Source organism: Scyliorhinus torazame, chromosome 11, assembly GCF_047496885.1.
Source record: "Scyliorhinus torazame isolate Kashiwa2021f chromosome 11, sScyTor2.1, whole genome shotgun sequence".
In the NCBI taxonomy this organism is placed as follows: Eukaryota; Metazoa; Chordata; class Chondrichthyes; order Carcharhiniformes; family Scyliorhinidae; genus Scyliorhinus; species Scyliorhinus torazame.
In genome coordinates, this window is record NC_092717.1 from 189673848 (window position 1) to 189699756 (window position 25909).

General features: G+C 46.4%; 2 protein-coding genes across 3 annotated transcripts in view; one reads left to right on the top strand and one right to left on the bottom strand.

Annotated features, from left to right (window-relative positions):
- Positions 1-273: 273 nt before the first annotated feature.
- jmjd4 (jumonji domain containing 4) lies at positions 274-25680 on the top strand. The gene is made up of 6 exons (XM_072468189.1): positions 274-838; positions 14713-14878; positions 18622-18747; positions 20915-21182; positions 22414-22560; positions 25321-25680. The coding sequence occupies exons 1-6, from the start codon at positions 583-585 to the stop codon at positions 25630-25632; spliced, it is 1275 nt and encodes a 424-aa protein (XP_072324290.1). The 5' UTR covers positions 274-582; the 3' UTR covers positions 25633-25680.
- LOC140385732 (ALS2 C-terminal-like protein) overlaps positions 15545-25909 on the bottom strand; it is a 188634-nt gene continuing 178269 nt past the window's right edge. Inside the window, exon 28 of one of the 2 annotated variants that reach the window (XR_011933430.1) lies at positions 15545-16306. The gene's annotated coding sequence lies outside the window, so the exon portion shown is untranslated. Of the gene's footprint in view, positions 16310-25909 lie in introns of both variants that reach the window. The other variant, XR_011933431.1, reaches the window with a different exon arrangement.

Below are 25909 nucleotides of genomic sequence, written 5' to 3' on the forward strand. Positions count from 1 at the left end.
CCATTCGCCCTGTCAGTCATCCAGACTCCGCCCATTCGTCCTGTCAGTCACCCAGACTCCTCCCATTCGTCCTGTCAGTCACTCAAAGAGGCCCATCCGTCCTGTCAGTCAGCCAGACCCCGCCCATTCGTCTTGTGAGTCACTCAGAACCGCCCATTCGTCCTGTCAGTCACTCAGACCCCGCCCACTCGTCCTGTCAGTCACCCAGTCCCCGCCCCTTCCCCTGTCAGTCACCAGTCCCCGCCCCTTCCGCTGTCAGTCACCCAGACTCCGCCGCTCTCTCCCAGCCCCTCCCCCCACGCTGCTCAGCCGGTACCCGGTGCTCGGTTTATTCTGTCCGCCGGCTCTGCGGTCGCTGTCTGACTGAGGATTGGGTATTGGAGTCAGCCTGACTAACGGAGGGAGGCCTTGGCCATTACAAAGGGACGGCCCCGGGCCGGGCTCACTGACCAGCCGAGGCCGCTGTTGGTGCAGTTTGTGCCGATTTGATTAACTTCAAACCGGACCAGCAGCGGCAGAGCCGTGAGGAATGAAACGCACAGGATGGAGTCTGATCATTTAATGTGGGATTCCTGACTCAACATGGACGAGGAGACTTTGAAGAGCGCCCTGGTGTTTTTCCAGGGTGACAGGCCTTCCTATGAAGAGTTTCACAAGGGCCCGAAACTAGATTACCTCCGGGAAAGTGACCTGACTTACTCTGAGTTCTTCAGGGGCTTTCTGCTTCCTAATTACCCGTGCATTCTGTCTCCTGAGTTCACGGAAAGCTGGAGAAGCCGGCAGCACTGGGTGAAAGGGGATGGCAAGCCTGATTATGAACACTTGCTGGAACATTTGGGTCAGTGTCCTTTTTTGTGTCTTGGGCTGTGTGTCGCTGAAGGGCCTGCGGAGGGGTGGACACAATCCTGGACTGTCAAAGTGGGAGACGTTGTATGTGTGGTTTGTGGGCGAGGGGAGGATTGCGTTTAGCTTGTGATATTTCCCATTCCTGCATCATTGCAATCCTTCCTGGTGTCTTCGGGAATTAAAGAATCATTTCCAGGGACACTGCTGAGAGAAACCAAGCAGAAAACCGAATGTTTGACCACAAACTCAACTGGACTAGCCTTATAAATACTGTGGCTACCAGAGCAAGTCAGAGGCTAGGAAACCGACGGCGAGTAACTCAGCTCCTGACTCCCTAAAGCCTGCCCACCATCTACAAGACCCAAGCCAGGAGTGTCATGGAATACTCTCTATTTGCCTAACGGCACAGTAGGTGTACCGACACCACATGAACTGCAGTGTTTCAAGAAGGCAGCTCACCACCACCAAGGGCAGTTAGGGATGGGCAACAAATAATGGCCTAGCCAGCGAAGCCACAACCAGTAAAAAGAATATTCAAAACAAATATCTAAAAACACAAAATTCAATGCACACATTTGCTATTGGCAATAGAATATCTGCAAAGGGGATAGAAGCTGTCTGACGATCAATTATTCAGTTAAATAATAAAGATTTACTGTGTGATAGCAGGGTGCTAGAGTGTTGACATAGTCGATGTTCAAGGCAGAAGTGTGGAGGCGAGGTGATTGATGACGGGTGATGACAATATGGGTTGCCCAGGGAATGTTATTCCAGCACGAGTCCGTGCCTTTCGGAGAGAAAAAGAAAGAAGGACTTGCATTTACATACTGCCTTCGTCCCAAAACACTGTGCAGCCAGTGAAGCAAATTTGAAGTGTAACTACTGTCATAATGTCTGGAATTTGTTCATAGTTATGTCTCACAGAGAGCAATATGATGACTAGATAATAGCCTGAGGTGCAGACTCCATGGAGAATTGCTTATTTTTATTCTTTCATGGAATGTGGATGTCACTGGCGAGGCCAGCATTTGTCCATTCATAATTGCACTTGAGAAGGTGGTGGTGAGCTACCTTGAACCGCTGAAATCCCTAAGGTGTAGGCACAACCACAGTGCTATTAAGGAGGGACTTCTGGGATTTTGATTTGGCGATGTGAAGGAATAGTGATATAGTTCCAAGTCATGAACGTATGTGGTTTGGAGGGAAACTTGCAGATATGCTGTTCCCATGCATCTGCTGCTCTTGTCCTTCCAGGTGGTAGAGATTGCGTGTTTGGAAGGTGCTGTCAAAGGAGGCTTGACGAGTTGCTATAGTGCATCTCAGAGATGGTACACACTGCTGCCTCTGTATATCAGTGGTGGAGGGAGTGAATGTTTAAGGTGGTGAATTGGTACGATTAAAGCTTTGACTGGATGGTGTTGAGGTTCTCGAATGTTGGTGGACCTGCACTCATCCAGACAGGTGGAGTGTATTCCACCAAACTCCTGACTTATGCCTTGTAAATTTTGGACAGGCTTTGGGGAGTCAGGAGGTGAGTTATTCACCAGAGGATTCCGAGGTTCTAAACTGCTCTTTAGCCTCAGTACTTATATGACTGGACCCGTTCAGTTTCTGATCAATGGTAATCCCAGCCTCTTGCTAGTGAGATAGTGATATGATCCAGATAATGTCCCCCCTGAGAAATCTGACAAGGCTTTAGTTTAACGTCTCTTCGGAAAAAATGCATCTCCACTATTGCAGTATTGTTTCAGTCAGGATTTTGTGCTCCAGGAATGAGACTTAAACCCACACCTTTCTAACTTAGAGGTGAGCATTCTGCAGATTGGGTCATAGTCAGATGAGCCAGCATTTATCGTCCATCCCAATTTGCTCTGGCTTGCCAAACCATTTAAGAGTCTGCCATTATGGGTCTGGAGTCACATGTAGTTCAGACCAGGTAAGGATGACAGATTTCCTTCCCTATAGTTAGGATGATGTGGAGATGCAGGCACTTGATTGGGATTTGCACAGTAAGAAGCCTCACAACACCAGGTTAAAGACAACAGGTTTATTTGAAATCACAAGCTTTCGGAGGGCTTCTCTTTCATCAGGTGAAGGAGCAGCACTCCCAAAGCTTGTGATTTTAAATAAACCTGTTGGACTTTAACCTGGCGTTGTGAGACTTCTTAAAGTTAGGATGTGTGGTAGTCACCACTGTTGTATGTACCGCATATGAGGTGTATTACGGTAAGGCCCCTGTATTACAGGTACGGGGGTAGATCCCTGCCTGCTGGCTCCACCCAGTAGGCGGAGTATAAATGTGTGGGCTCTCCGAGCTGCAGCCATTTTGACAACAGATGCGGGAGGCTACACATCTGTGTAATAAAGCCTCGAGTACACTCTACTGTCGTCTCGTCGTAATTGATAGTGCATCAATTTATTACGCAGAGATTTTACAACGATGGATCTCCGCATCAAGCCTGATCGCCTGCAGCTGCACCCTCAAGCAGACAATGCCAAGTCAACCTTCGCACATTGGCTAGCTTGCTTCGAAGCATACATCGGTTCTGCGACAGAACCACCCTCAGTGGCACAGAAGCTCCAGATCCTGTACACGCGGCTGAGCTCCGATATCTTTCCCCTCATCCGGGACGCACCTACCTACGCTGAAGCCATGGCGCTACTGAAGGAGAACTACGCTCAGCAGACTAACAAAATCTACGCCGGACACCTCCTGTCCACGCGGCATCAACTCCCCGGTGAGTCTGTGGACGATTTCTGGCATGCCCTGCACGTCCTGGTGAGAGACTGCGATTGCCAGGCCGTTTCGGCCGTTGAACATTCTGAACTTCTAATTATAGATGCGTTCGTTATGAGCACAGGGTCAGCTTACATCCGCCGGCGCCCCTTAGAAGGGGCTAACCTTGACCTTGCGGCGACCAAGAAACTAGCGATCTCACTCACAGTCGCCTCACGCAATGTACAGACATATGCCTCCGACCGCACAGCCCACCCCTCCTGGGCATCGTGGACCCCACCAGCGATCGCCCCCAGCCAACCACAGACCTGTGCCGCGCGGCAGACAACCAACCCTGGGGGACCCAAGTGCTACTTCTGCGGACAGTCAAAACACCCCCGGCAGCACTGCCCAGCGCGGAGCGCACTATGCAAGGCCTGTGGGAAGAAAGGCCATTTCGCTGCTGTGTGCCAGGCCCGCTCGGTTGCTGCTATTGTCCCTGCACCCCCCCACCTGCGACCCGTGGGCGCCGCCATCTTCCTCGCCTCAGACCACGTGCGGCCCGTGGGTGCCGCTATTTTGCTTGCCCCACAACACATGCGGCCCGTGGGTGCCGCCATCTTTAACGCCGCCCGCCGCATGCGCCCTGTGGGCGCCGCCATTTTCCCACCTCCGGACCCCTGCTTGTCGGGCACCTCATTGGGCCGCTCATCGCCTGCAACCGCCACCGACCAGCTGCGTCTCGCCTCCATCACGATCAACCAGTCCCGACCGCACAACCTCATGCCTGCGTCGACGACAGTAAAGGTCGACGGGCACGAGACATCCTGCCTTCTGGACTCCGGGAGCACTGAGCTTCATCCACCCCGATACGATAAAGCTTCATCAGGTCTGAGGTCCAGCGGCTGCTGCGGGAAGGTATTATCGAGGCCAGCAACAGCCCCTGGAGAGCCCAAGTGGTAGTTGTGAAAACTGGGGAGGAAAACAGGATGGTCATTGACTACAGTCAGACCATCAATCGGTACACGCAGCTCGATGGATACCCCCTCCCACACATATCTGATATGGTCAATCAGATTGCACAGTACCGGGTCTTCTCGACAGTGGACCTGAAATCTGTCTACCACCAGCTCCCCATTCGCAAGGCGGACTGCCCCTACACCGCGTTTGAAGTAGACGGCCACCTTTATCACTTCCTTAGGGTTCCCTTCGGCGTCCCTAACGGGGTCTCGGTCTTCCAACGGGAGATGGACCGAATGGTTGACCGGTACGGACTGCGGGATACCATCCCCTACCTGGATAACATCACCATCTGCAGTCACGACCAGCAGGACCATGACGCTAACCTTTCCAAATTCCTCCACACCGCCAAACTCCTCAACCTAACCTACAACAAGGAGAAGTGCGTGTTCAGCATGAACCGATTAGCCATCCTCGGCTATGTGGTTCAAAACGGAGTCCTAGGGCCCGACCCCGATCGTATGCGGCCCCCTCATGGAATTCCCCACTGCCCCAAGGCCCTCAAACGATGCCTGGGGTTCTTCTCATACTATGCCCAGTGGGTCCCTAACTATGCGGACAAGGCCAGCCCACTCATCCACTCCACCGTTTCCCACGAACGGCCGAGGCTCACCAGGCCTTCGACCGTATCAAGGCCGACATCTCCAAGGCCGCGATGCACGCGGTCGACGAGACGCTTCCCTTCCAAGTCGAGAGCGATGCATCAGACGTCGCTCTGGCCGCCAGCCTCAACCAGGCAGGCAGGCCCGTGGCATTCTTTTCCCGCACCCTCCATGCCTCCGAAATTCGACACTCCTCCGTCGAGAAAGAGGCCCAAGCCATAGTAGAAGCTGTGCAGCATTGGAGGCATTACCTGGCCGGCAGCAGATTCACTCCTCACTGACCAACGGTCGGTTGCCTTCATGTTCAACAACACACAGCGGGGTAAGATCAAAAATGATAAGATCTTGAGGTGGAGGATCGAGCTCTCCACCTACAATTACGAGATTTTGTAACGCCCCGGTAAGCTCAACGAGCTCCCCCGATGCCCTATACCGAGGTACGTGTGCCAGCCCACAAGTGGACCGACTCCGGACCCTGCACGACGATCTCTGTCACCCGTTTTTATCACTTCATAAAGGCCCGCAATCTGCCCCCTCAGAAGTCAGGGCTATCACCAGAGACTGCCAGGTCTGCACGGAGTGTAAACCGCACTTCTACCGGCCAGACAGAGCGCACCTGGTGAAGGTCTCCCGCCCCTTTGAACGCCTCAGCGTGGATTTCAAAGGGCCCCTCCCCTCCACTGACCGAAACACGTACTTTCTTAACGTGGTTGACGAATAGTCCAGATTCCCCTTCGCCGTCCCATGCCCTGATATGTCTGCCACCGTCATCAAAGCCCTCAACACCATCTTCGCTCTGTTCGATTTCCCCGTCTACGTCCACAGCGACCGGGGATCCTCATTTATGAGCGATGAGTTGCGTCAGTACCTGCTCAGCAGGGGCATTGCCTCGAGCAGGACGACCAGCTACGACCCCCGGGGAAACGGGCAGGTGGAGCGGGAGAATGGGATGGTGTGGAATGTTAGACGTTTTAGTTGCTGTGAAATGAAGAGTCTAAAGTTCTTGTTCCTTTTCACCAAACACCATTTATTTCACTTCCACAGCCTCTGCACAAAACTCTTAACAACACACCACCTGACAGAGGCCACCTGAAGCCCCTTTACATATCAGTGTCAATTAATGGATACTTAACATAAATGAGACAACAAATTGCAATGTCTCTAACCCATTACTTAACAGTCTCCTCTTCCTTGGAGAAAAAAATTAATTAGGTGAAAACAAAATTTAAAGAAACTCAAAAACACACACATGATGTTCCCCCTCCCTTTTTTTTTGGACGAGAAAGAAAAAAAAGTCACAGAAACAAAAGCCCTTTATTAACAATATCCCAAAGTTTCTGTGAACTCGCCCCTCTTTTCGTAAAACAGTCTGACAGTTGATAGCTCCTGTCGACCCATTAAATTTTTGTTATTTCCCCTCTGTCCAACATCTGCTTCAAACTTGCGATGTTTATCCGTAACCTCTTTTCATTGACACTTTTTGTAGAGTGCTCATTTTCCCACAGAGATTTATTGTCAATGTGACAGTCAATAGGTATATTACCCAAATCCCAAAATTTCTGTCAATATCATACTTGTATAAAAAGCCATATTCACTGCCTCTACGAGGTTTAACGTCTCAGCAGCCAAAGTGCTTTTTACCACTCTCCTTATTTTCTTTATTTCCCACACAAGTGGGCAACATTTACCATTGTTCCCCAAAGGAAAATTATAAAACCTCCTGCGCTTGAAACCCCATCACATAAATTTGCGTAGGACGCATCACTATAAACTATGAGTTTCAAGTGCTTAAGGTCACCTAAAACCGGGAACTTCAAAACACACTCCTGCATTTTTAGTTTGGCCAACACTTTATTTGCTCTTATGTCTTCCACTTTGGGATCATTCATTTTTGTACTCAACTCTAAGACATCAAAACTCACGTCCGGTCTAGTGTCTGCCTAACCAGTTCAGTTGCCCAATTAAACTTCGCAGTTGCTCTTTTTCTATCTTTGAAACCATTGCGTCTTTTTGTGAAACTCGGCCACGACTAATTGCTATTGGGGTGATGCTTTCTAAATAAGATTGCTGACGTAAAGTTGCCCCTAACTTAGTCTGTCCAATTTCCAGCCCAATATATTTAAATGCACCGGAAACCTGACTTCCAACCCTGAATTCTTTCCTCAAACCAGAGATTACAATAGCTTCAAAATCACTAGTCCCTCCCCACAAAGAATCATCGACATGCATCATAAAAATGCCAGAAAGATTTCCTTTATAGTGCCAGTAAAACATTGCAGGATCTACTTTCAACTGGCAACAGCCTAACTTTAACAAAACTGACCTTACTGAAAAATACCAGACTCTAGATGCATCATTTAATCCATATACACATTTGTTCAACTTCCAGAGTACCCCTTCTGTGTTAGCTGCTTCTTTAGGAGGACGGAGAAAAATGTCTCTCTTGAGCTGATGCCCCTGCAAAAAGGCAGCTTTTATATCTATAGATTTGCATTCCCATGCCTTTGTGGCTAATAGAGCCAAGAAGATCTTTAAAATAACCTTTCCTGCTGTAGGTGAATCTACCCTTAAATCCTGATCTTCTACGTTTTCTTCAAATCCCCTTGCCACGAGCCTGGCCTTTGCCTTATAAGTTTCATCCGGAAGAACCTTTTCCGTGCAAATCAATCTGTGGGATAGAGCTCTTTGTCCCCAATCCGGTACTTCCGTGTATACAATACAATCTGGACAAATGTGAGGTAATGCATTTTGGAAGGTCTAATGCAGGTAGGGAATATACAGTGAATGGTAGAACCCTCAAGAGTATTGAAAGTCAAAGAGATCTAGGAGTACAGGTCCACAGGTCATTGAAAGGGGCAACACAGGTGGAGAAGGTAGTCAAGAAGGCATACGGCATGCTTGCCTTCATTGGCCGGGGCATTGAGTATAAGAATTGGCAAGTCATGTTGCAGCTGTATAGAACCTTAGTTAGGCCACACTTGGAGTATAGTGTTCAATTCTGGTCGCCACACTACCAGAAGGATGTGGAGGCTTTAGAGAGGGTGCAGAAGAGATTTACCAGAATGTTGCCTGGTATGGAGGGCATTAGCTATGAGGAGCGGTTGAATAAACTCGGTTTGTTCTCACTGGAACGAAGGAGTTTGAGGGGAGACCTGATAGAGGTATACAAAATTATGAGGGGCATAGACAGAGTGGATAGTCAGAGGCTTTTCCCCAGGGTAGAGGGGTCAATTACTAGGGGGCATAGGTTTAAGGTGAGAGGGGCAAGGTTTAGAGTAGATGTACGAGGCAAGTTTTTTACGCAGAGGGTAGTGGGTGCCTGGAACTCGCTACCGGAGGAGGTGGTGGAAGCAGGGACAATAGTGACATTTAAGGGGCATCTTGACAAATACATGAATAGGATGGGAATAGAGGGATACGGACCCAGGAAGTGTAGAAGATTGTAGTTTAGTCGGGGAGCACGGGCTTGGAGGGCCGAAGGGCCGGTTCCTGTGCTGTACATTTCTTTGTTCTTTGTATCCCAAATTCACTCCAACTATGCAATTCTTGCTGTTTAGCTTCTTTAATAACTTTTTCATCTAATTTATTTGAAGCCACCAAAATCTCACGTGCATGTGGGCTTCTACTCCTGTTAGTATTCGTAGTCTTACTCATGTTCCGAGATCTTGACAAACTACGTCCCCTCTCCCGCCTGGTATCTCGTTCTGTACTGCTACTGCTTGATCTTTCCCTTCTGCTGTGGGATGTCCTTTCAATAGTTCTCGACCTTTTCCTGCGGACCTGTTCACTATCCGATGTACTATCTGAACTGGCACTGCGTTTCTGTGCCCTCCATTTTTAAACTTAGTTTTCCCAATCCATTGTCTCGATTCCTTCCCCTGAATGCTGTACATTCAACCAATGTTTATACTTTCCAGTGGCCTTCCCTGCTCTACTAATAACAGTTGCATCCTTCCATTGACTAGACCCTTCAGGCAAGTATGTCACTTTTGTACCAACGTTTGGCAGTTGCCCTTTCGAAAAAATGGCCTGTTTTAATTCACCAGAAGTGTTGTGTTCCTCCACAGAAACCCTGTCTATATCAGTTAATTGGTCCTCATAGTTCTGTAACACATGCGTACCAGATGACTGGTTCCTCGTCATGTCTGTCTGCTCTGTCTAAATTTGAAAATTTGTAATCTGTACTCATTATCCTTGATGAATGGACCCTAACAGTTTGATTACCACGTTGCAAAATAATGGTTTTGCCATCTATGCCTATGATCTTCCCTGGGTCTTTCCTTTCATTAGAATTGTCTCTTGTAGTATACCATGTCTCCTTGCTGAAAAACGGCATCTGATGGCCGTACGTTATACCTTAAAGCTCTGCGAATTCTTTCAGAGACTTCTTCCAAAAAAGCTTTTCTACTGCTATGTAATGCATTTAAATGTTCAGCAAAACCAGAGCTAATTGTAGTCCCCTCCCAAGCTGGAGGCTGGTCATCCAAAATGGACGGAAGTTTAGGATTTCTACCAAACACTAATTGATAAGGACTATAGCCCCCAACCACCTGCAATGAATTCTTTGCATGTACCGCCCATGCTAAAGCTGAATTTAGCCTGCAATTTGGTCGATCTGCCAAATTTTCCGAAGCATGTCATCGATGACAGCATGATTTCTTTCATAGACACCATTACTAAATGGGCTTTCTGCAGCTGTATTCATAACTCTGATATTCACATTTTCACACACATCCCTAAACTCATCATTAGCAAATTCACCCCGATTGTCCGGAAGGAATTTTGCCGGTGGACCCATTCCTGTCCCTATCCATTTTTCCACGATTTGATCCAGAATTACTGTCTCTTCTTTACTTTGTACAATCATTGACTGACTAAATCTGGTTGCTAAGTCTACAAAATGCAAAATAAATATATTATTTGCTTTATCCCAGATCTTAAGGTCCATGGCCACAATGTCGTTAAAATCCCTGGCCAACGGTAGGGTTACTATCAGTCGTGTTGGTGTCCTTCTGTACTTCCTACAAACTTCACAGCGGTCACTAACCTGTTCTATCAGTTTAGTATAGTCGTCATCCCTTACCCCTGCATCCTTGAATAAATTTTTTAGCCTCCGAGGAGACGGATGTGCAAATTGCCTATGCAGTTTTAATACCACAAGCTTTTTATCAGCTAAAGTCCCATTTTCAACTGCCATTAACACATCCTTAACCACCCTACTTGAAATATTATTTGTCAGTAATGGAATACAATAGTGTCCCGACTGTGTAAATTGTAAGTCCACCGTCTTTCCAAAAACTGTTGCCTTATCCTGTTCCATATCCAGTTTCATGTGTGCTTTCTTCATCGATGGTCTGCTCAGAAGCAAAGGTATCTCACTTGATACAACATCCGTGCTAATGAAATGATTCACTCCGGCAATATTGCAAGGGATCACCACTCTTTTCAGCGACTTCAGAGCATTATCATCCCCAAACCTGAAACTTGTGGAACTTTCAAATTCCTTAACCTTGTTACGATTTTCAGCATTCAAAGAGTCCAGGTAACATTTTAACCAGTCAATTCCACACACAGTAGATGTTCAGCCACTGTCCAATACAGCACAGTTGGAAGGATTCTGCAACCAACACCCTCATTGCCAGAGTAAAACTGCTTGTCAATAGGACAATGCCTTCTTTCTGGTCACTATCTTTTTCCTCTTCTGACTCTTCCGTGTCTTATGTCGCTTCAAACACTCTATCATAACGAGTTGGACAGTTGAAAGCATAATGGTATTGAGGGTCACATCAAAAACATCAATTTTTCATGCCCTGTGCATTTCTGGGGTTCATCTTCCTATTGTAGGTTCTAACTGGGTTTCTGGCTTCATAATTTCCTTGTCTCGGTCTCCATCTATAGTCTTGAGCCCTGTTCGTAGCCATACGATTTCACCATCCTGTTACTAGTGTATCTTCCATATTCTGCCTTATTGCAGGCTGACCTATTTGGATCATCCGAGCCATCGGAATCGAATGTTTCCCCAGAAACCTTTGTAAAGCTTTTGTCATCTGTTCGAATAAGGTATCCTTATCAGTAAACTGAACTCCTGTCAAAACCAGGAGCCTATCCATGTTGCTCACTCTAGCACAGTCAAGTAATTTAAAGGCCAACACAGACTGTGGAAATTCCAGCTTGTGTTTCTGCAGCCTTTTATATAGTCTGCCAAATTCCATTATATAGTCTTCCATGGAGATATCCTCCATTTTCCGGAACTGATCAAAATCCGACCATGCTTCATACGCACTTAACAAGTCATCTTTTTTATAAATCTTATCCATATAATGTAATAAAGTCTCCAGACCTTCTTCTGAGTCTAACTCTTCCAATTCCAGCTCAGAAAGCACTGTTTCGGATTTTACTGCCATACCTTGTTTTCTCTTTCCCAAAACAGTTACTTTAGTCCACATAACTACTGCACTTCTCCATTGGTCGTACGATTCCCTTTCAGAAAATAAGGGAGGATAGTCATATCCAGCCATCTTTATCCTGGGTTCAGCCATGTATCTTTTTTTTTTTCCCTTCTCACTCACTCCTTGGTTTGATCAGGAAAAGTTGTATCTTTCAAACCTTCACATTTGCACAGCAACCATCCTCTGCTACCATTGTTAGATGTTTTAGTTGCTGTGAAATGAAGAGTCTAAAGTTCTTGTTCCTTTTCACCAAACACCATTTATTTCACTTCCACAGCCTCTGCACAAAACTCTTAACACACCACCTGACAGAGGCCACCTGAAGCCCCTTTACATATCAGTGTCAATTAATGGATACTTAACAAATGAGACAACTAATTGCAATGTCTCTTAACCCATTATTTAACATGGAAGGCCCTCCAGCTGGCCCTACGGTCCAGAAATCTCCCGGCCTCCCGCTGGCAGGAGGTCCTCCCCAACGCCCTCCACTCCATTCAGTCGCTCCTTTGCACTGCGACTAACGAAACTCCCCATGAACGTCTCTTTGCCTTCCCCAGGAAGTCCACCTCCGGGGTTTCGCTCCCAAAGTGACTGGCAGCTCCAGGACCCGTTCTCCGCAAGCACGTGCAGCTCCACAAGGCGGACCCGTTGGTTGAGAGGGTACAGCTACTTCACGCGAACCCGCAGTACACCTACGTAGCATACCCCGACGGCCGCCAAGACACAGTCTCCCTCAGGGACCTGGCGCCAGCGGGGTCCCCACACCACCCCCCCCGCCCTGGCGCCACCCTTCCTCCCCCCAGCGCACCCCATCACAGTCCCCGCTCCAGGATGACCCGTCCTCCCCTTGGTCCCGCCCGGGGATGAAGATGAGGGTCGACATGCTCCCGGAGTCACTGACGCCTGAATCGCCACTGAGACGGCGTGCTCACAACGACGGATCAAGGCGCCTAATCGTCTGAATTTGTAAACTTTTCCTAAAATGTTAAACGCCTACATGTAAATAGCCTTCCACCACCCGCGCCGGACTCTTTTTTTCAACAGGGGGTGAATGTGGTAGTCACCACTGTTGTATGACCGCACATGAGGTGTACTACAAGTACGGGGTAGATCCCTGCCTGCTGGCTCCGCCCAGTAGGCGGAGTATAAATGTGTGGGCTCTCTGAGCTGTAGCCATTTCGTCAGCAGCTGCGGGAGGCTACACATCTCTGCGTAATAAAGCCTCGATTACACTTTACTCTCGTCTCGTAATTAATAGTGCATCAGGATGTTAGTGAACCGGATAGGTTTTTATGATAATTGACAATGGTTTCATGGTCATCATTAATTCCAGATTTTTAAAAATGAATTAAAATTTCATCATTTGCCATAGTGGGATTTGACCCCAGAGCATTACCCTGGGTGTCTGGATTCCTAATCGAGCGATAATACCACCACCTCCCCAGAAATTTCCAGAGGTTAAAACGTGGGAGGCTGCCCAGGATTATGGTGAAATAGTCGTGAGGTAACGAAGGCATAGATGAGGATTCCAGCTGCAGTTGAACTGAATGTAGTCAGGCAACGCTGCAGAGGTAGAAATAAGTGGTGGTAATGATGCCATGTACTATGGTTGGAAGCTCACCTCAAGGTTTGATATGACACAAAGGTTGCAAGCGGTTTGATACATCCTGAAACAGTTGCCAAGCAAAAGAATGTCGGTGACTAGGCAATGTGGTTTGTGATTGAGACCAAGGAATATTAATTTCTGCCAATGGTAAGTGACTGGATTCTGCTGTTCCTCTCCCCTTGATAGCACAAGGCCAAAATTACGAATTGACCAAGTGGACTTCTTTAAACATAAGAGCAGTCACAGATTCTCTGACCCCCCCCCGCCAGGTCGGAGAATCCCTGGGGGGGCGGTGCGAATCCTGCCCCGCCGCCGGCTGCCGTATTCTCCGGCGGCGGGGGCAGGATTCACGCCACGCCGGTCAGAGGCCGTTGGTAGCGGCCCCCCGCCGATTCTCCAGGCCCCGATGGGCCGAGCGGCTGTCCGTTTTTGGCCAGTCTCACCGGCATGAATCACTCATCTCACGTACCGGCGGGACCAGGCAGGTAAGTCGGCAGGGATGGTCCTCGGGGGCGGGTGGGCGCGGGGATCTGACCCGGGCGGGGGGACGGGGGCCACCATGGTGTTCTGGCCCCCAATCGGGGCCCACCGATCTGCGGGCGGGCCTGTTCTGTGGGGGCACTTCTTCTGTGCCGGCCCCTGTAGGGCTCCGCCGTGGCCAGCGCGGAGGAGTGAACCCCCTGCGCATGTGCCAAAATACGCTGGCGGTTCCGCTCATGCACGCGATCACACCGGTCCTACGGCGCATGCGCGAACTCTCGCCGGATGGAGCGGCGCCAACCCCTCCATGGTCCACCTAGCCCCCGAAAATGGGGACCATTCCGCACTTTCGTGGGCTGTTGACGCCGGTTCTCCTGCTGGCATGGGGACTTGGTCTCCAGAAGGGTGAAACCCGAATTTCAGAAGTATGTCATTCATTGTGAAATGCTTTGGGGTGATTTGAGATCATGGAAAGTGCAATATAAATGAACTTTTTTTTTCTTTAAAACTCCAATCAGACTACATATACTGTTATTGGCTGTCACCATGAGCTATGCCACCTTGGGTGCCAGTAGTGTACCAGTCTGATTCTCCAGCAGCATGTTGTTCTGTGGCCCCAAGGACAAGCAAGCAAAAATCTGTTTCAATGCATAATTACTGCAAGTGTTTGAAGTTGGAATAAGCCTAACCTTTAGCACATCTGAGTAGCAGCAGGACAATGAGTCAATCTCAGTATCTTGTTGATTGGGTCGAGTAACAATTGTATTGGAAAGTGGGGCCACCATTCACATGTTTTGGAGTTGTGTGGCTATCTAAGGCTGAGTAACTCATTACGGGATACACTGCTGAGGTTTAGTCATACCACTTCTATACAGGTCCAAACTTCAAACTTATTATTACACATGGTTCTTAAATTGCATCCTTTCTTCATATGCATTCCTTGTAACTCTGCTATATTGCACTATTTAAACTATTCCCCTTTGATATTTGCAGGTGATTTCATTGTCCCCGTGGCCAACTGCGATGTGAAGGAATACAATGCAAATCCAAAGCACAATATCCCTTTCAGGGACTACCTTAGTTACTGGAGAGAGCACAGGGAGAATGGCTATTCATCTCTGCAGGGCTGCTTGTATATGAAAGACTGGCACATGCACAGGTTAGTGCAGAACAGAATTATTCCTGCATTACTCCGTTTCAAACAAACAAATCATTTTTCTGAGCCCTACAATAACCTATTATTAGCAGATGCCGTGAGTTAGCTAAAAATCTAGCTGAGATCAGTGGAATGAAATTCCCCCTAAGTCTCTTGGCTGTAATGGTCCCAAATGAAATGAGTGGGTCCAGTCAAGCTGGTTCCCGTAGATGAGGGTCCTCAACAGAAAACTACCCCGTCCTTGCCTAAAAAAGATCTGTGACTGCACTTGATTAATTCATTGTACAGGAAACATTTTGATGCTTCCAGTGGGGTACGAAATAAATGCAAGTTCTCATTTGGCACTAAGCTAGCAAACTTACTCGGGGAAGTCACAAGGATCATTAGCTTTGGAAATTGAAAAGCTATTCTTACGACACCTTGGGCTAGATGCAGTCAATGCCAGCCCCACTTGACCCAGAGTCGCACCACAGGTGAAATTAGATTTTATTTCAAATTCCCGAGGTCCTTGGTTGAGCCCAATAAACTGCAGTCATCAGGTTTGTAACTTTAACACAAGTAACGTTTTATTATGTACAGTAATATAATTAAATGGACAGAAAATGTAACTATCTACAACACCTTTCCCAACCCTCCCAACTCACCCCATTCTCTACACACACAGACAAAGAACACAGAGGGACAAGGGTGGTGTAAAAGAAAGAAAATATTAATAAAAATAAAAGGATAAAGATCTTTGATGCAGTGGGATGATTTCCAATCAACGTCTTTGCAAAGTTCAGCTTTTGTTCTGATACTTCTTCCTTCTAGGCTGGAGATGGTTTCCTCTGGCAAGGTTGTCTACCTTCTCTGCAGACTCTGCATCATTCCAGGTTCACAGCAAAAGATGTATTGCTTTCAGAAAAATGGAGCAATTTTTTCATTGCAGCAAACAGGAGGAAGAGAGATAGCATTCCTTTCACCAAGATCTAAACACTTCTGCCCAGTTCTCTCGGAAAGCATCACACAGGAACCAATCACTGACTGTTGTCAGGCAGAACGCTGTCCCTGGTCAACCCATCAGTTGCCAATTAACTAATCAATTAGACTCCCTCCAAACCTGGTTCCTGAGATCCACTTTTGCCTTCTCCTCTCCAAAACAAAACCTGGGAAGGAAGCTGCTTCAACTTTGAGTCATCTGCTTAAAGGCGCTTTCCGATTCTGGGTCCACGGACAAAAATAATAAAATAACATAAAAGAAATGAGGACAAAGGAAATAAGCAGGAAGGACTTTTACACCATTTTAATGCAATAAGGGATTGAGGCAGAGTATTGGGATATCTTGCATCTAATTCCAGCTGCATCTGAGGCTGAGGTGCTGATATTCTGCAATATGGAGGATGTTTTCACCAGGTCGGATTTATTCGCTTTTTGACACAGAAGTGCTTGATGCTGCTGAGATGAAAATAAATTGGAGATTAGAGAAAAGTAAACGGAAAACATGTCCGATGTGGTAAGGTTAAGATAGCACGGTATTCAACTAGGACAATGAACATTATTCAAGATGGCAGTTAGGGAAAAACAGATAATTATAGGCCAGTGAGTCCATGTCAGTTGTTGGGAAATTATTGGAAAATATCCTGAGGGACAGAATTAATCTCCACTCGGAGAGACAAGAATTAATCAAGGAGAGACAGCATGGCTTTGTCAGGTGGAGATCATGGGCGAGATTCTCCGACCCCCCACCGGGTCGGAGAATCTCCGGGGGCTGGCGTGAATTCCGCCCCTGCCGGTTGCCGAAGTCTCCGGCACCGGATATTCGGCGGGGGCAGGAATCGCGCCGCGCCGGTTGGCAGGCCCCCCCGCTCGATTCTCCGGCCCGGATGGGCCGAAGTCCCGCCGCTAACGTGCCTGTCCCGCCGGCATAAATTAAACCACCTACCTTACCGGCGGGACAAGACGGTGCGGGCGGGCTCCGGGGTCCTGGGGGGGCGCGGGGCGATCTGGCCCCAGGGGTGCCCCCACGGTGGCCTGGCCCGCAATCCGGGCCCACCGATCCGCGGGCGGGCCTGTGCCGTGGGGGCACTCTTTCCCTTCCGCCACGGTCTCCACCATGGCGGAGGCGGAAGAGACTCTCTCCATTGCGCATGCGCGGGAATGCCGTCAGCGGCCGCTAACGTTCCCCGCATGCGCCGTGCAGAGATGTCATTTCCGCGCCAGCTGGCGGGGCACCAAAGGCCTTTTCCGTCAGCTGGCGGGGCGGAAATTCGTCCGGCGCCGACCTAGCCCCTCAAGGTTGGGGCTCGGCCCCCAAAGATGCGGAGCATTCCGCACCTTTGAGGCGGCGCGATGCCCATCTGATTTGCGCCGTTTTGGGCGCCAGTCGGCGGACATCGCGCCGTTTCCGGAGAATTTCGCCCCTTGTCTAACAAATTTGATTGAATTTTCCGAGGAGGTGATCTTGGGTGTATAGAGGAGGGCAGTGCAAGTTGAAGTAGTGTACATGGACTTCAATAAGACTTTTGACAAGGTCCCACATGGGAGACTGGTACAGAAGGTAAGCATCCATGGGATCCAGGGCAATTTGGAAATTGCAGGAGGCAGAAAGTAATGGTTTTGTGACTGGAAATCTGTGTCCAGTGGTGTACCACAGGGTTCAGTGCTGGGTCCCTTGCTGTTTGTAGTGTACAATAATCATCTAGATGTGAATATGGGGACTTTGATTAGCAAGTTTGCAGATGACACAAAGATTTATGGTGTGATAAATAGCGAGGAGGAAAGCCTCAGTATATAGGGCAACATAGATGGACTAGTCAGATGGGCAGAACAGTGGTAAATGTAATTGTCCCCAGAAAAGTGCAAAGTGATGGATTTTGGGATGCATTTAAAAAGGCAAGGGAATATACAATGAATGGTAGGACGCTAGGAAGTACAGAGGACCAGAGGGAGCTTGGGATTCATGTCCAAAGATCCCTGAAGGCAGTAGGACAGGTAGATAAGGTGGTTAAGAAGGCGTATGGGATCCTTGCCTTTATTCGGCGAGGTATAGAATACAAGAGCAGAGAGGTTATGAATAGAGATGTATAAAATACTCGTTGGGCCACAGCTGGAGTATTGTATGCAGTTCTGGTCGCTACACTATAGGAAGGATGTGATTGCACTAGAAAGCGTGCAGAGGAGATTCACCAAGATGTTGCCTGTGCTGGAACGTTCCAGCTGTGAAGAGAGGCTTGATAGACTGTGGTGGTTTTCCATGGAGCAAAGAAGGCTGAGGGGGGGCTTCATTGAGGTGTACAAAATTATGAGGGATATAGACTGGGTAGATCAGAATACTTTTTTCCCTTAGTAAAGGGGTCAATAAGCAGGAATTAAGGTAAGGAGCAGGACATTTAGAGAGCATTTGAGGAAAAATGTTTTGACCCAGAGGGTGCAGGGAATCTGGAACTCACTGCCTGAAAGGGTGGTAGAGGCGGGAACCCTTGCAACATTTAAGAAGCTTTTAATTGAACATTTGAAACACCACTGCATACATCGTTATGAACCAAGTACTGGAAAATGGGATTAGAATAGATAGGGGATTGATGGCCAACACAGGCAAGATGGGTCGAAGGGCCGCTTCCTGTGCTGTAAAACTCTATGATTCTAACAAAGCACTATAGGATACAAGGATAAAGTTTGCAAGCCGTGACCAGATGGGCAGATTATATAGTGTGGAAGGAACAGGTTTGATGGATGTTTCTTACACTATTGTAATTTTTGGGTTTTAGGGTTTTCCCTGATCATGGAGTTTACAATACTCCTCTCTTCTTCCAGTCTGACTGGCTGAATGAATACTGGGACACTATGGAATTGGACGATTATCGATTTGTTTACATGGGTCCCAAAGGATCATGGTAAGTGTATCCTGTATCAGAAAGAGTTTGCTCCTCTAAAAAGGACATAGAGGATCGTCCATGAATGGAGATAATGCAGTGCATGCAAAACTCTGACAGAGTTACATAGAGTTATATCCAATCTACAGCACAGAATCAGACCATTCAACCGAGCTGATCTATGCTAGAATTTATACTCCACACGAGCCTCTTCCTATCCATTCAACCATATCGGCATATCCATCTTTTGTCCCATCATTTTTCTTTCTAGCTTTCTCTTCAATGCAGCTATGCTGCCTGTCCCCACTACTCCTTGTGGCTGCCAGTTTCACATTAGTTTGAGATGTTTCCTGAATTCGTATTGGATTTATTCCCTTTCTGGTATATTTAATTCCCTTTTGAAAGTTACTATTGAAACTGCTTCCCTCACCCTGTGGGGCAGTGTATTTCGGATTATAATAAACTATGTAAACAAAATCTTCATCTCCCACCTGTTTCTTTTGTTAATGATCTAAAATTTGTATCCTTTGGTTACTGATTCTCACACAGGTGGAAACAGATTGTCCTTTAAATTCTTCTAACTTTGAGTGGTGGCTAATCCCTCTTTCAGATGAGACATTAAAATGTGGCCTGTCTTCTCTCGAAACTGAATGTTAGAAATTCTAAATCCCAGAATCTGTTTTCAAAAAGTGTTGGGAGCTATCCCACATATCTTGGCCAATATTTATCCCTCACCAACAGCATTAAAGCTGTTCCCGTACCAGCCTCCCTGAACAGGCGCCGGAATGTGGCGACTAGGTGCTTTTCACAGTAACTTCATTTGAAGCCTACTTGTGACAATAAGCGATTTTCATTTTCATTTAATTCATAAAGCAGATTATTTAATCATTCACACATTGCTTTTTGTGGACACTTGCTATGCATACATTTCCTACATTACAAGCGATACTTCAAAAAGTACTTAATTGGTTTAAAGTGTTTTAGGATGTCCTGAGGTAGTGACAGATGCTTTATAAATATACATTTCTGTTATATGTACTATCAAAAGCTAAAGTAGCTGGGAGTCAAAATTATAGAGCCGAAAATTGAACAATATTGAAGATCTGAGATACAGTAAAAACAAAACCAATCACATTTATACAGCTTATTTAATGTGGAAATGTCACAAGGCACTTCACGGAAGAGAAACAGAAACAGCAGCAAGAGTTGAAGAGGAAACCAAAAGCCTGGTTTAATAGATATGTTTAAGACAGGTAGCCAAGTGGAGGAGGAGTTTGCTCATTTGTTCTCGAGATGCAAGGCCACATTCATTGCCAATCTCTGTGTCCTGAGAAGATGGTTGTGACCCTTCTTGAATTACCAGTGTTTCTGATGATGGTAACTCCCACAATGAAGGCACATGGGAAATTCTAGAATTTTGACCCAGCTGTGAATTCAGGTGGGAGTTCTAAAGAATATAGTAGGAACTGCTGACCACTTTGTCAGAACTGGAATGGAGAGAAGAGTGTGTAGGCAGAAAGCCAGAATCTGAAGATATGTAATGGCACATTTAACTCTAAATTGTGGAGGTAGAATGGGTGAAACCATGCCTGATAGGCAAGGGTGTGATTTGGAATTCGATGTATTTTGTGGATAGGGAACTCAGTGAAGGTTAGGAAGGGCGAGTGATTTGTGAGTTAACCTTGTTAATGTTGTTCCCAATATACTGTGGAAAAATCACAACTCTGGTATATGCCTCCTGTAATACATAAACTCCCACCTAGGAAACTCCAATCCCCATTAGTTGATTGTACATTAATACTTGATTACAAATTGTGATGTCTTCTGCCCTGTTAATCTCTTGTTCTGTTAAACAGGTTCCTGGTTGCAGTGCGTACGACGTCGTCATTTAAAATATCAGAAGAGAACATTTTTATTCATCTGCCAATCTCTCAAGTTTAAAAATTCCACGCATTACCGTTTTTCACTTCCCTCCAACATTGTCACAGCTGATTAGATATCCAAATCCCTGAATTTGCAATGTGGCTGTACTGTCTTCCTGAGCAGATATATTCTGGATATAATTCTTGGTTGATCCCTCCTTGAGGCGGAAAATGATTACATTCGGTGAAGCGAAAAGCAAATCTTGTGAATGAATTCTGATTTCATACTGGCATGATGCATTTCTCTTTCCTCTTCCCAATTGCAGGACACCATTTCACGCCGACGTATTCCGGTCGTACAGCTGGTCAGCCAACATCTGCGGGCGGAAGAAGTGGCTGCTGTTCCCACCTGGTCAGGAGGAACATTTGAAGGACTGCAGTGGTAACCTTGTTTATGATGCCCAGTCTCTAATCCTGCAAGACAGGGACCGTTACCCAAAGTACAGCCAGTGCTGTCAACCCATCGAGGTAGTGCAGGAGGTTGGAGAGATCATCTTTGTTCCCAGCAGTTGGCACCATCAAGTATACAATTTGGTATGGAATACATCATTGTCATTTTTTAGTGTTGGTTTCACTGGCCATATATTAAGAGCAACTGATTTGTAAGAGTTAAAAATATGAGGAGTGTTGGACAATTACAATGTAGCTCACTCTTGATCTGTTGATGTCATGGAATTTTTTAAAAATCAGCTCAAAAGGATTCTACTGTAAAATCAGGGCAAATACGAAAGGTGCCTGGGAGGTAGGTAATCCGAGTAAGTAATGTATTGCTTCACAAGGGACTTCTGAGGCATCAATCTTTGAGATGCAAAAGGCCACGGCCTCCAGGATACCTGGTAAAACGAGAACAAAGAACAATACAGCACAGGAACAGGCCCTTCAGCCCTCCAAGCCTGTACCGGTCATGATACCAACCTTTGCCAAAACCCTCAGCATTTTCTTGTGCTGTATCCCTCTGTACCCATCCTATCCAAGTGTTTGTCAAGATGCCTTTTGAACGCCGTTAATGTATCTGCTTCCATAACCTCCCTTGGCAACACATACCAGGCACTCACCACCCTCTGAGTAAAAAACCTGCCTCGCACATCTCCTCTAAACTTTGCCCCATGGATCTTAAATCAATGCCCCCTGGTGACTGACCCCTCCACCCTAGGAAAGAGTGTCTGCCCATCCACTCTCTCCATGCCCCTCATAATCTTGTAGACCTCTATCAGGTCACCCCTCAACCTCTGTCTTTTTAATGAAAATAGTCCAAGTCTATTAAGCCTTTCCACATAGCTAACACCCTCCAGACCAGGCAACATCCTGGTAGACCTCCTTTGCACCCTCTCCAAAGCCTCCACATCCTTCTGGTAGTGTGGCGACCAGAATTGTGCGCAATATTCCAAGTGCGGCCGTACTAAGGTTTTATACAACTGTAGCATGACTAGCCAGTTTTTATACTCGATGCCCCGTCCAATGAAGGCAAGCATTCCGTATGCTTGTGTTGCCATCCTCAAAGATCAGTGGACCTGCACGCTCAGATCTCTGACTTTCTACTTTCTATATTCCACAGAGTTTTACCATTTACGGTATATTTCCCCTCTGTTAGACCTACCAAAATGCATTACCTCACATTTGTCCAGATTAAACTCCATGCTTTGATTTTCATGGCTTGATTTGTGGAGTTGGAATTTTAAATTTTGCCCTCATGATTGCCAGACTAGTAATTACCCTATCTTTTGAAGTAGTATAATCTATAATCATTTCATATTCTTCTGTTCAGGAAGACACCATCTCCATCAATCACAACTGGCTAAATGGCTGCAACATAGACACCATGTGGCAATTCCTACAGGGGGAGCTGACAGCAGTTCAGGAGGAGATCGGCGAGTGGAAGAACTGTATGGAGGACTGGCACCAACATTGTCAGGTATTGGTGGAGAGAGTAATCTTTTTGTTTATTCCTTTGCCTTCATGAGTGAATTTCAATGTAAATTAGAGAAGCACAGCAAAATGGCTAGTTTGGGAAATGGAACACAATACAGTAATACAAGTTTTATTCATTTTCAGTATGCAGGCATCGCTGGCAAGGCTACCATTCATAGTCTACTGCTCCTTGCCCTGTAAAGATATGGGCTACCTTCTCGGATCAGTTAAATCTGCGTGATGTTCTTTGTGGATATTTGATGCTTGGCTTGTTAGATAATTCAGAGCCAACCACATTGCTGTAGATCTGGAGATGCGCTTAAGAATAGCATGTTTCCTTCCCTAAAGGTATTAGAGAACCAATTAGATTTTTAAGGTAATTAATAGCAAGTGCAGAATGACTTGCTTCAACTCCAGTTCGATGGGTTCGGAGGTGGCTCATAAGTCTAATACATGATTTACAAATTCTGCCACATGCGGGGCAGGCGGTGAAGAATTGGCTAGATGAGTTATTTGGAGGTGTGTGCACTCCTGACACTTGATGTTTCCTCTGCACTTTCCCAATTGTTATGGGCGAGGCGTTTTCAGAACCCCAAAATGTATCATGGAGTTCAGCCAACCTCTCCCTTTAATGGATTTGTTGCTTTTCCTAGCACACGGCTTTTTCCTTAGGTGTGGGATTACAATTATGGACACGTGGGTTTTTAAACACAAAACACTGTTTATTCCATGAACTCAACTTAACATCTTAAATAAACATTGGATCTCTTAACACCCCTTACTTCAAAGATAACTCAGAAAATATTGCAACAGTAAATAATTCCTTAAAATGTTCCATCAAACTTCGAAGAGACTTAGCACCTTTAAACAAAATCACATCAGGTTAAAGGTTTTACTATTGTGAGTTTAAATCACCCAAATGATCCAGAGATGGTCTTTTATGGCAGAGATCCAGTTCACTGCAAAACACACACACTCCCCAAGCTCTTTTCCTCCAAACTGCAAAATGAACCTGCAAAATGGCTGACCTGACCTCAGCTCCACCAACTCTCTGACATCACTGTTTTCTTAAAGGTACATTGCTTAAACATCCATGTCTTAAAGGCACTCTCACATGACACAATGAAGTATATTGATGTATTCAGTTCCTTCCCTGATGAGTTTTCTCCATATGGTCATAAGCCAGAGACTTCCATGAGTCAGCAGTTATGTTTGACTTTTCAGGGATGCTTTGAAGACATCGCTAAAACATTTCCGCTGTCCTGCCCAACATTACTGTGGCTGTGATGTGAGTAGAGCAGTTGGTAGTCTGGTGTCAGGCATATGAATGGCATGTGCTGCTCCCTGGACTGGTTTTGAATGATTAGCACCTTGATGCCAATGATACTCTCCATTGCATTGTGGTGCGTGCTGTAGGTCGCCGGAACATATAGGAGTGTAGGAATTACTGCTGCTCTGCAAAATCCTCCTTGCTAACATCTGGGACTGTGGCAAAAGTGGGAGAGCAGTCTCACATACTTGTCAAGCAACAGCCTGACATAGACCTTCTCACAGAATCTACCTTAGACAATATCCCAGATACCACCATCACTATTCCTGGGTACGCCCTGTCTCACACAGGACAGACCCAGCAGAGGTGGTAGCACATTGGTATACAGTCGGGAGGGAATTGCCCTGGAGTCCTCAACACTGACTCTGGGCCCCATGAAGCTTTGTGGTACCATGGGCAAGGAAATCCTCTGCTGATTGCCACGCTCCGTTCCCCCCTCAGCAGATAAATCAGCACTCTTCCATGTTGAACACCACTTGGAGGAATCATTGAGGGTGGCAAGGGCGCAAAATGTACTTTGGGTGGGGGACTTAATTCCCATCACCAAGAGTGGCTCGGTCGTACCATCACAGACCAAGGTGGCCAGGTCCTAAAGGACATAGCTGCTAGACTAGGACTGTGGCAGGTGGTGAGGGAACCAACAAGAGGGAAAAACATACTTAACCTCATCCTTACCAACCTGCCTGCTGCAGATGCATCTCAAGATCTCATATATTATGCTGTGTTCTCCTCTTTGTTATCTGTTGGTTATGGTTTTATTTGATGTTTATTTATAAATGTCTTAAATCTACCACTATCATTTGGACATTGAGAAAAGCAGGGCAGTATTTGCAGGAGTCCCAACATAGGAAAGGTTTGAAAACGTTTTGCCAATAGCACAGTATATGTAGGCCTACTGTGACATGAATTCTGTGGATAGTCTTGAGGGCTTGGATACAATTATTCTTTTCCTCCTCATTGCTTTTTCTGTGCAAGGGATTGGTGCTGGTGCAAACAGCCAACTTCTAAAAGTCTTTGGTTATGTTAGTTTTTATTCACATGCTGAATTTTAGTGCCATACTTAGCAAGTAAAATAGCTTGAATGTCACATTAAAATTCAACTATGAATGAAATACCAGCAGAGAAGGTGGTATAGGGAGTGTTCTTCATAGAAAGGTGTTAAATCAGATTGTTGATGTCATTGCAAAAGCTGACCTGGGAAATTCTTACTTAACAGATTATTCTGCATCTAACCCTGCTACTGGGAGATTGAGGAGACTGGGAATTATTTTGTGACCCATTAATTCCATCCCTTACCTTGGAGAGTTTCATGTGACAGGGTAGAAAAAGGTTTACTCAGATTGGGACAGAATTTATATGACCTGAAAATTTAAAAAATCATACAATTTTTATTCTCACTGGTGAGCTGGTGTGTTCTGTTCCTTTTTGATGCAGCTCCTCTTGAAATCATGCACTGGAATCAACTACTGTGAATTCTACAGGTTTCTGAAAATAATCGCCAAAAACAGGATTGCAGTACTGGAGGCTACTTCAGGAGACTCAGCAGCCCTCCATAGTACACTTCCTGCAGAACTCTCTGCTCTCGGACCGTGTCATTCAGTGTTCGATTTACACCGGACTGAAGATGTGCTGACTGCAATGCTCGCCAATGAGGACTTTAGTAGGCTAGACCCAGATTTGTTGGGTCCTCATCCAGAGAACCTGCTGCATGAGATTAAAGAAATGACACATTCTGTCTTGTCGTAATATTGTACTCCTCGTCAACCAAATTAAATGACAACTTTTGTTTCTTCAGTTCAAGGAAAAGCTGGAATTCTGAATTACCCTCCGGATTACGAGTAGACGACTCAGCAGCCCTATTTCTTAGCCACATAAGATAAAGGGGAAAACCATAACGACTACGATAGTGCAGTGATTCTCACTTATAATAATTTTTATTGTCACAAGTAGGCTTACATTAATAATGCAATGAAGTTACTGTGAAAAACCCCTAGTCGTCATATTCCGGCGCGTGTTCAGGTAC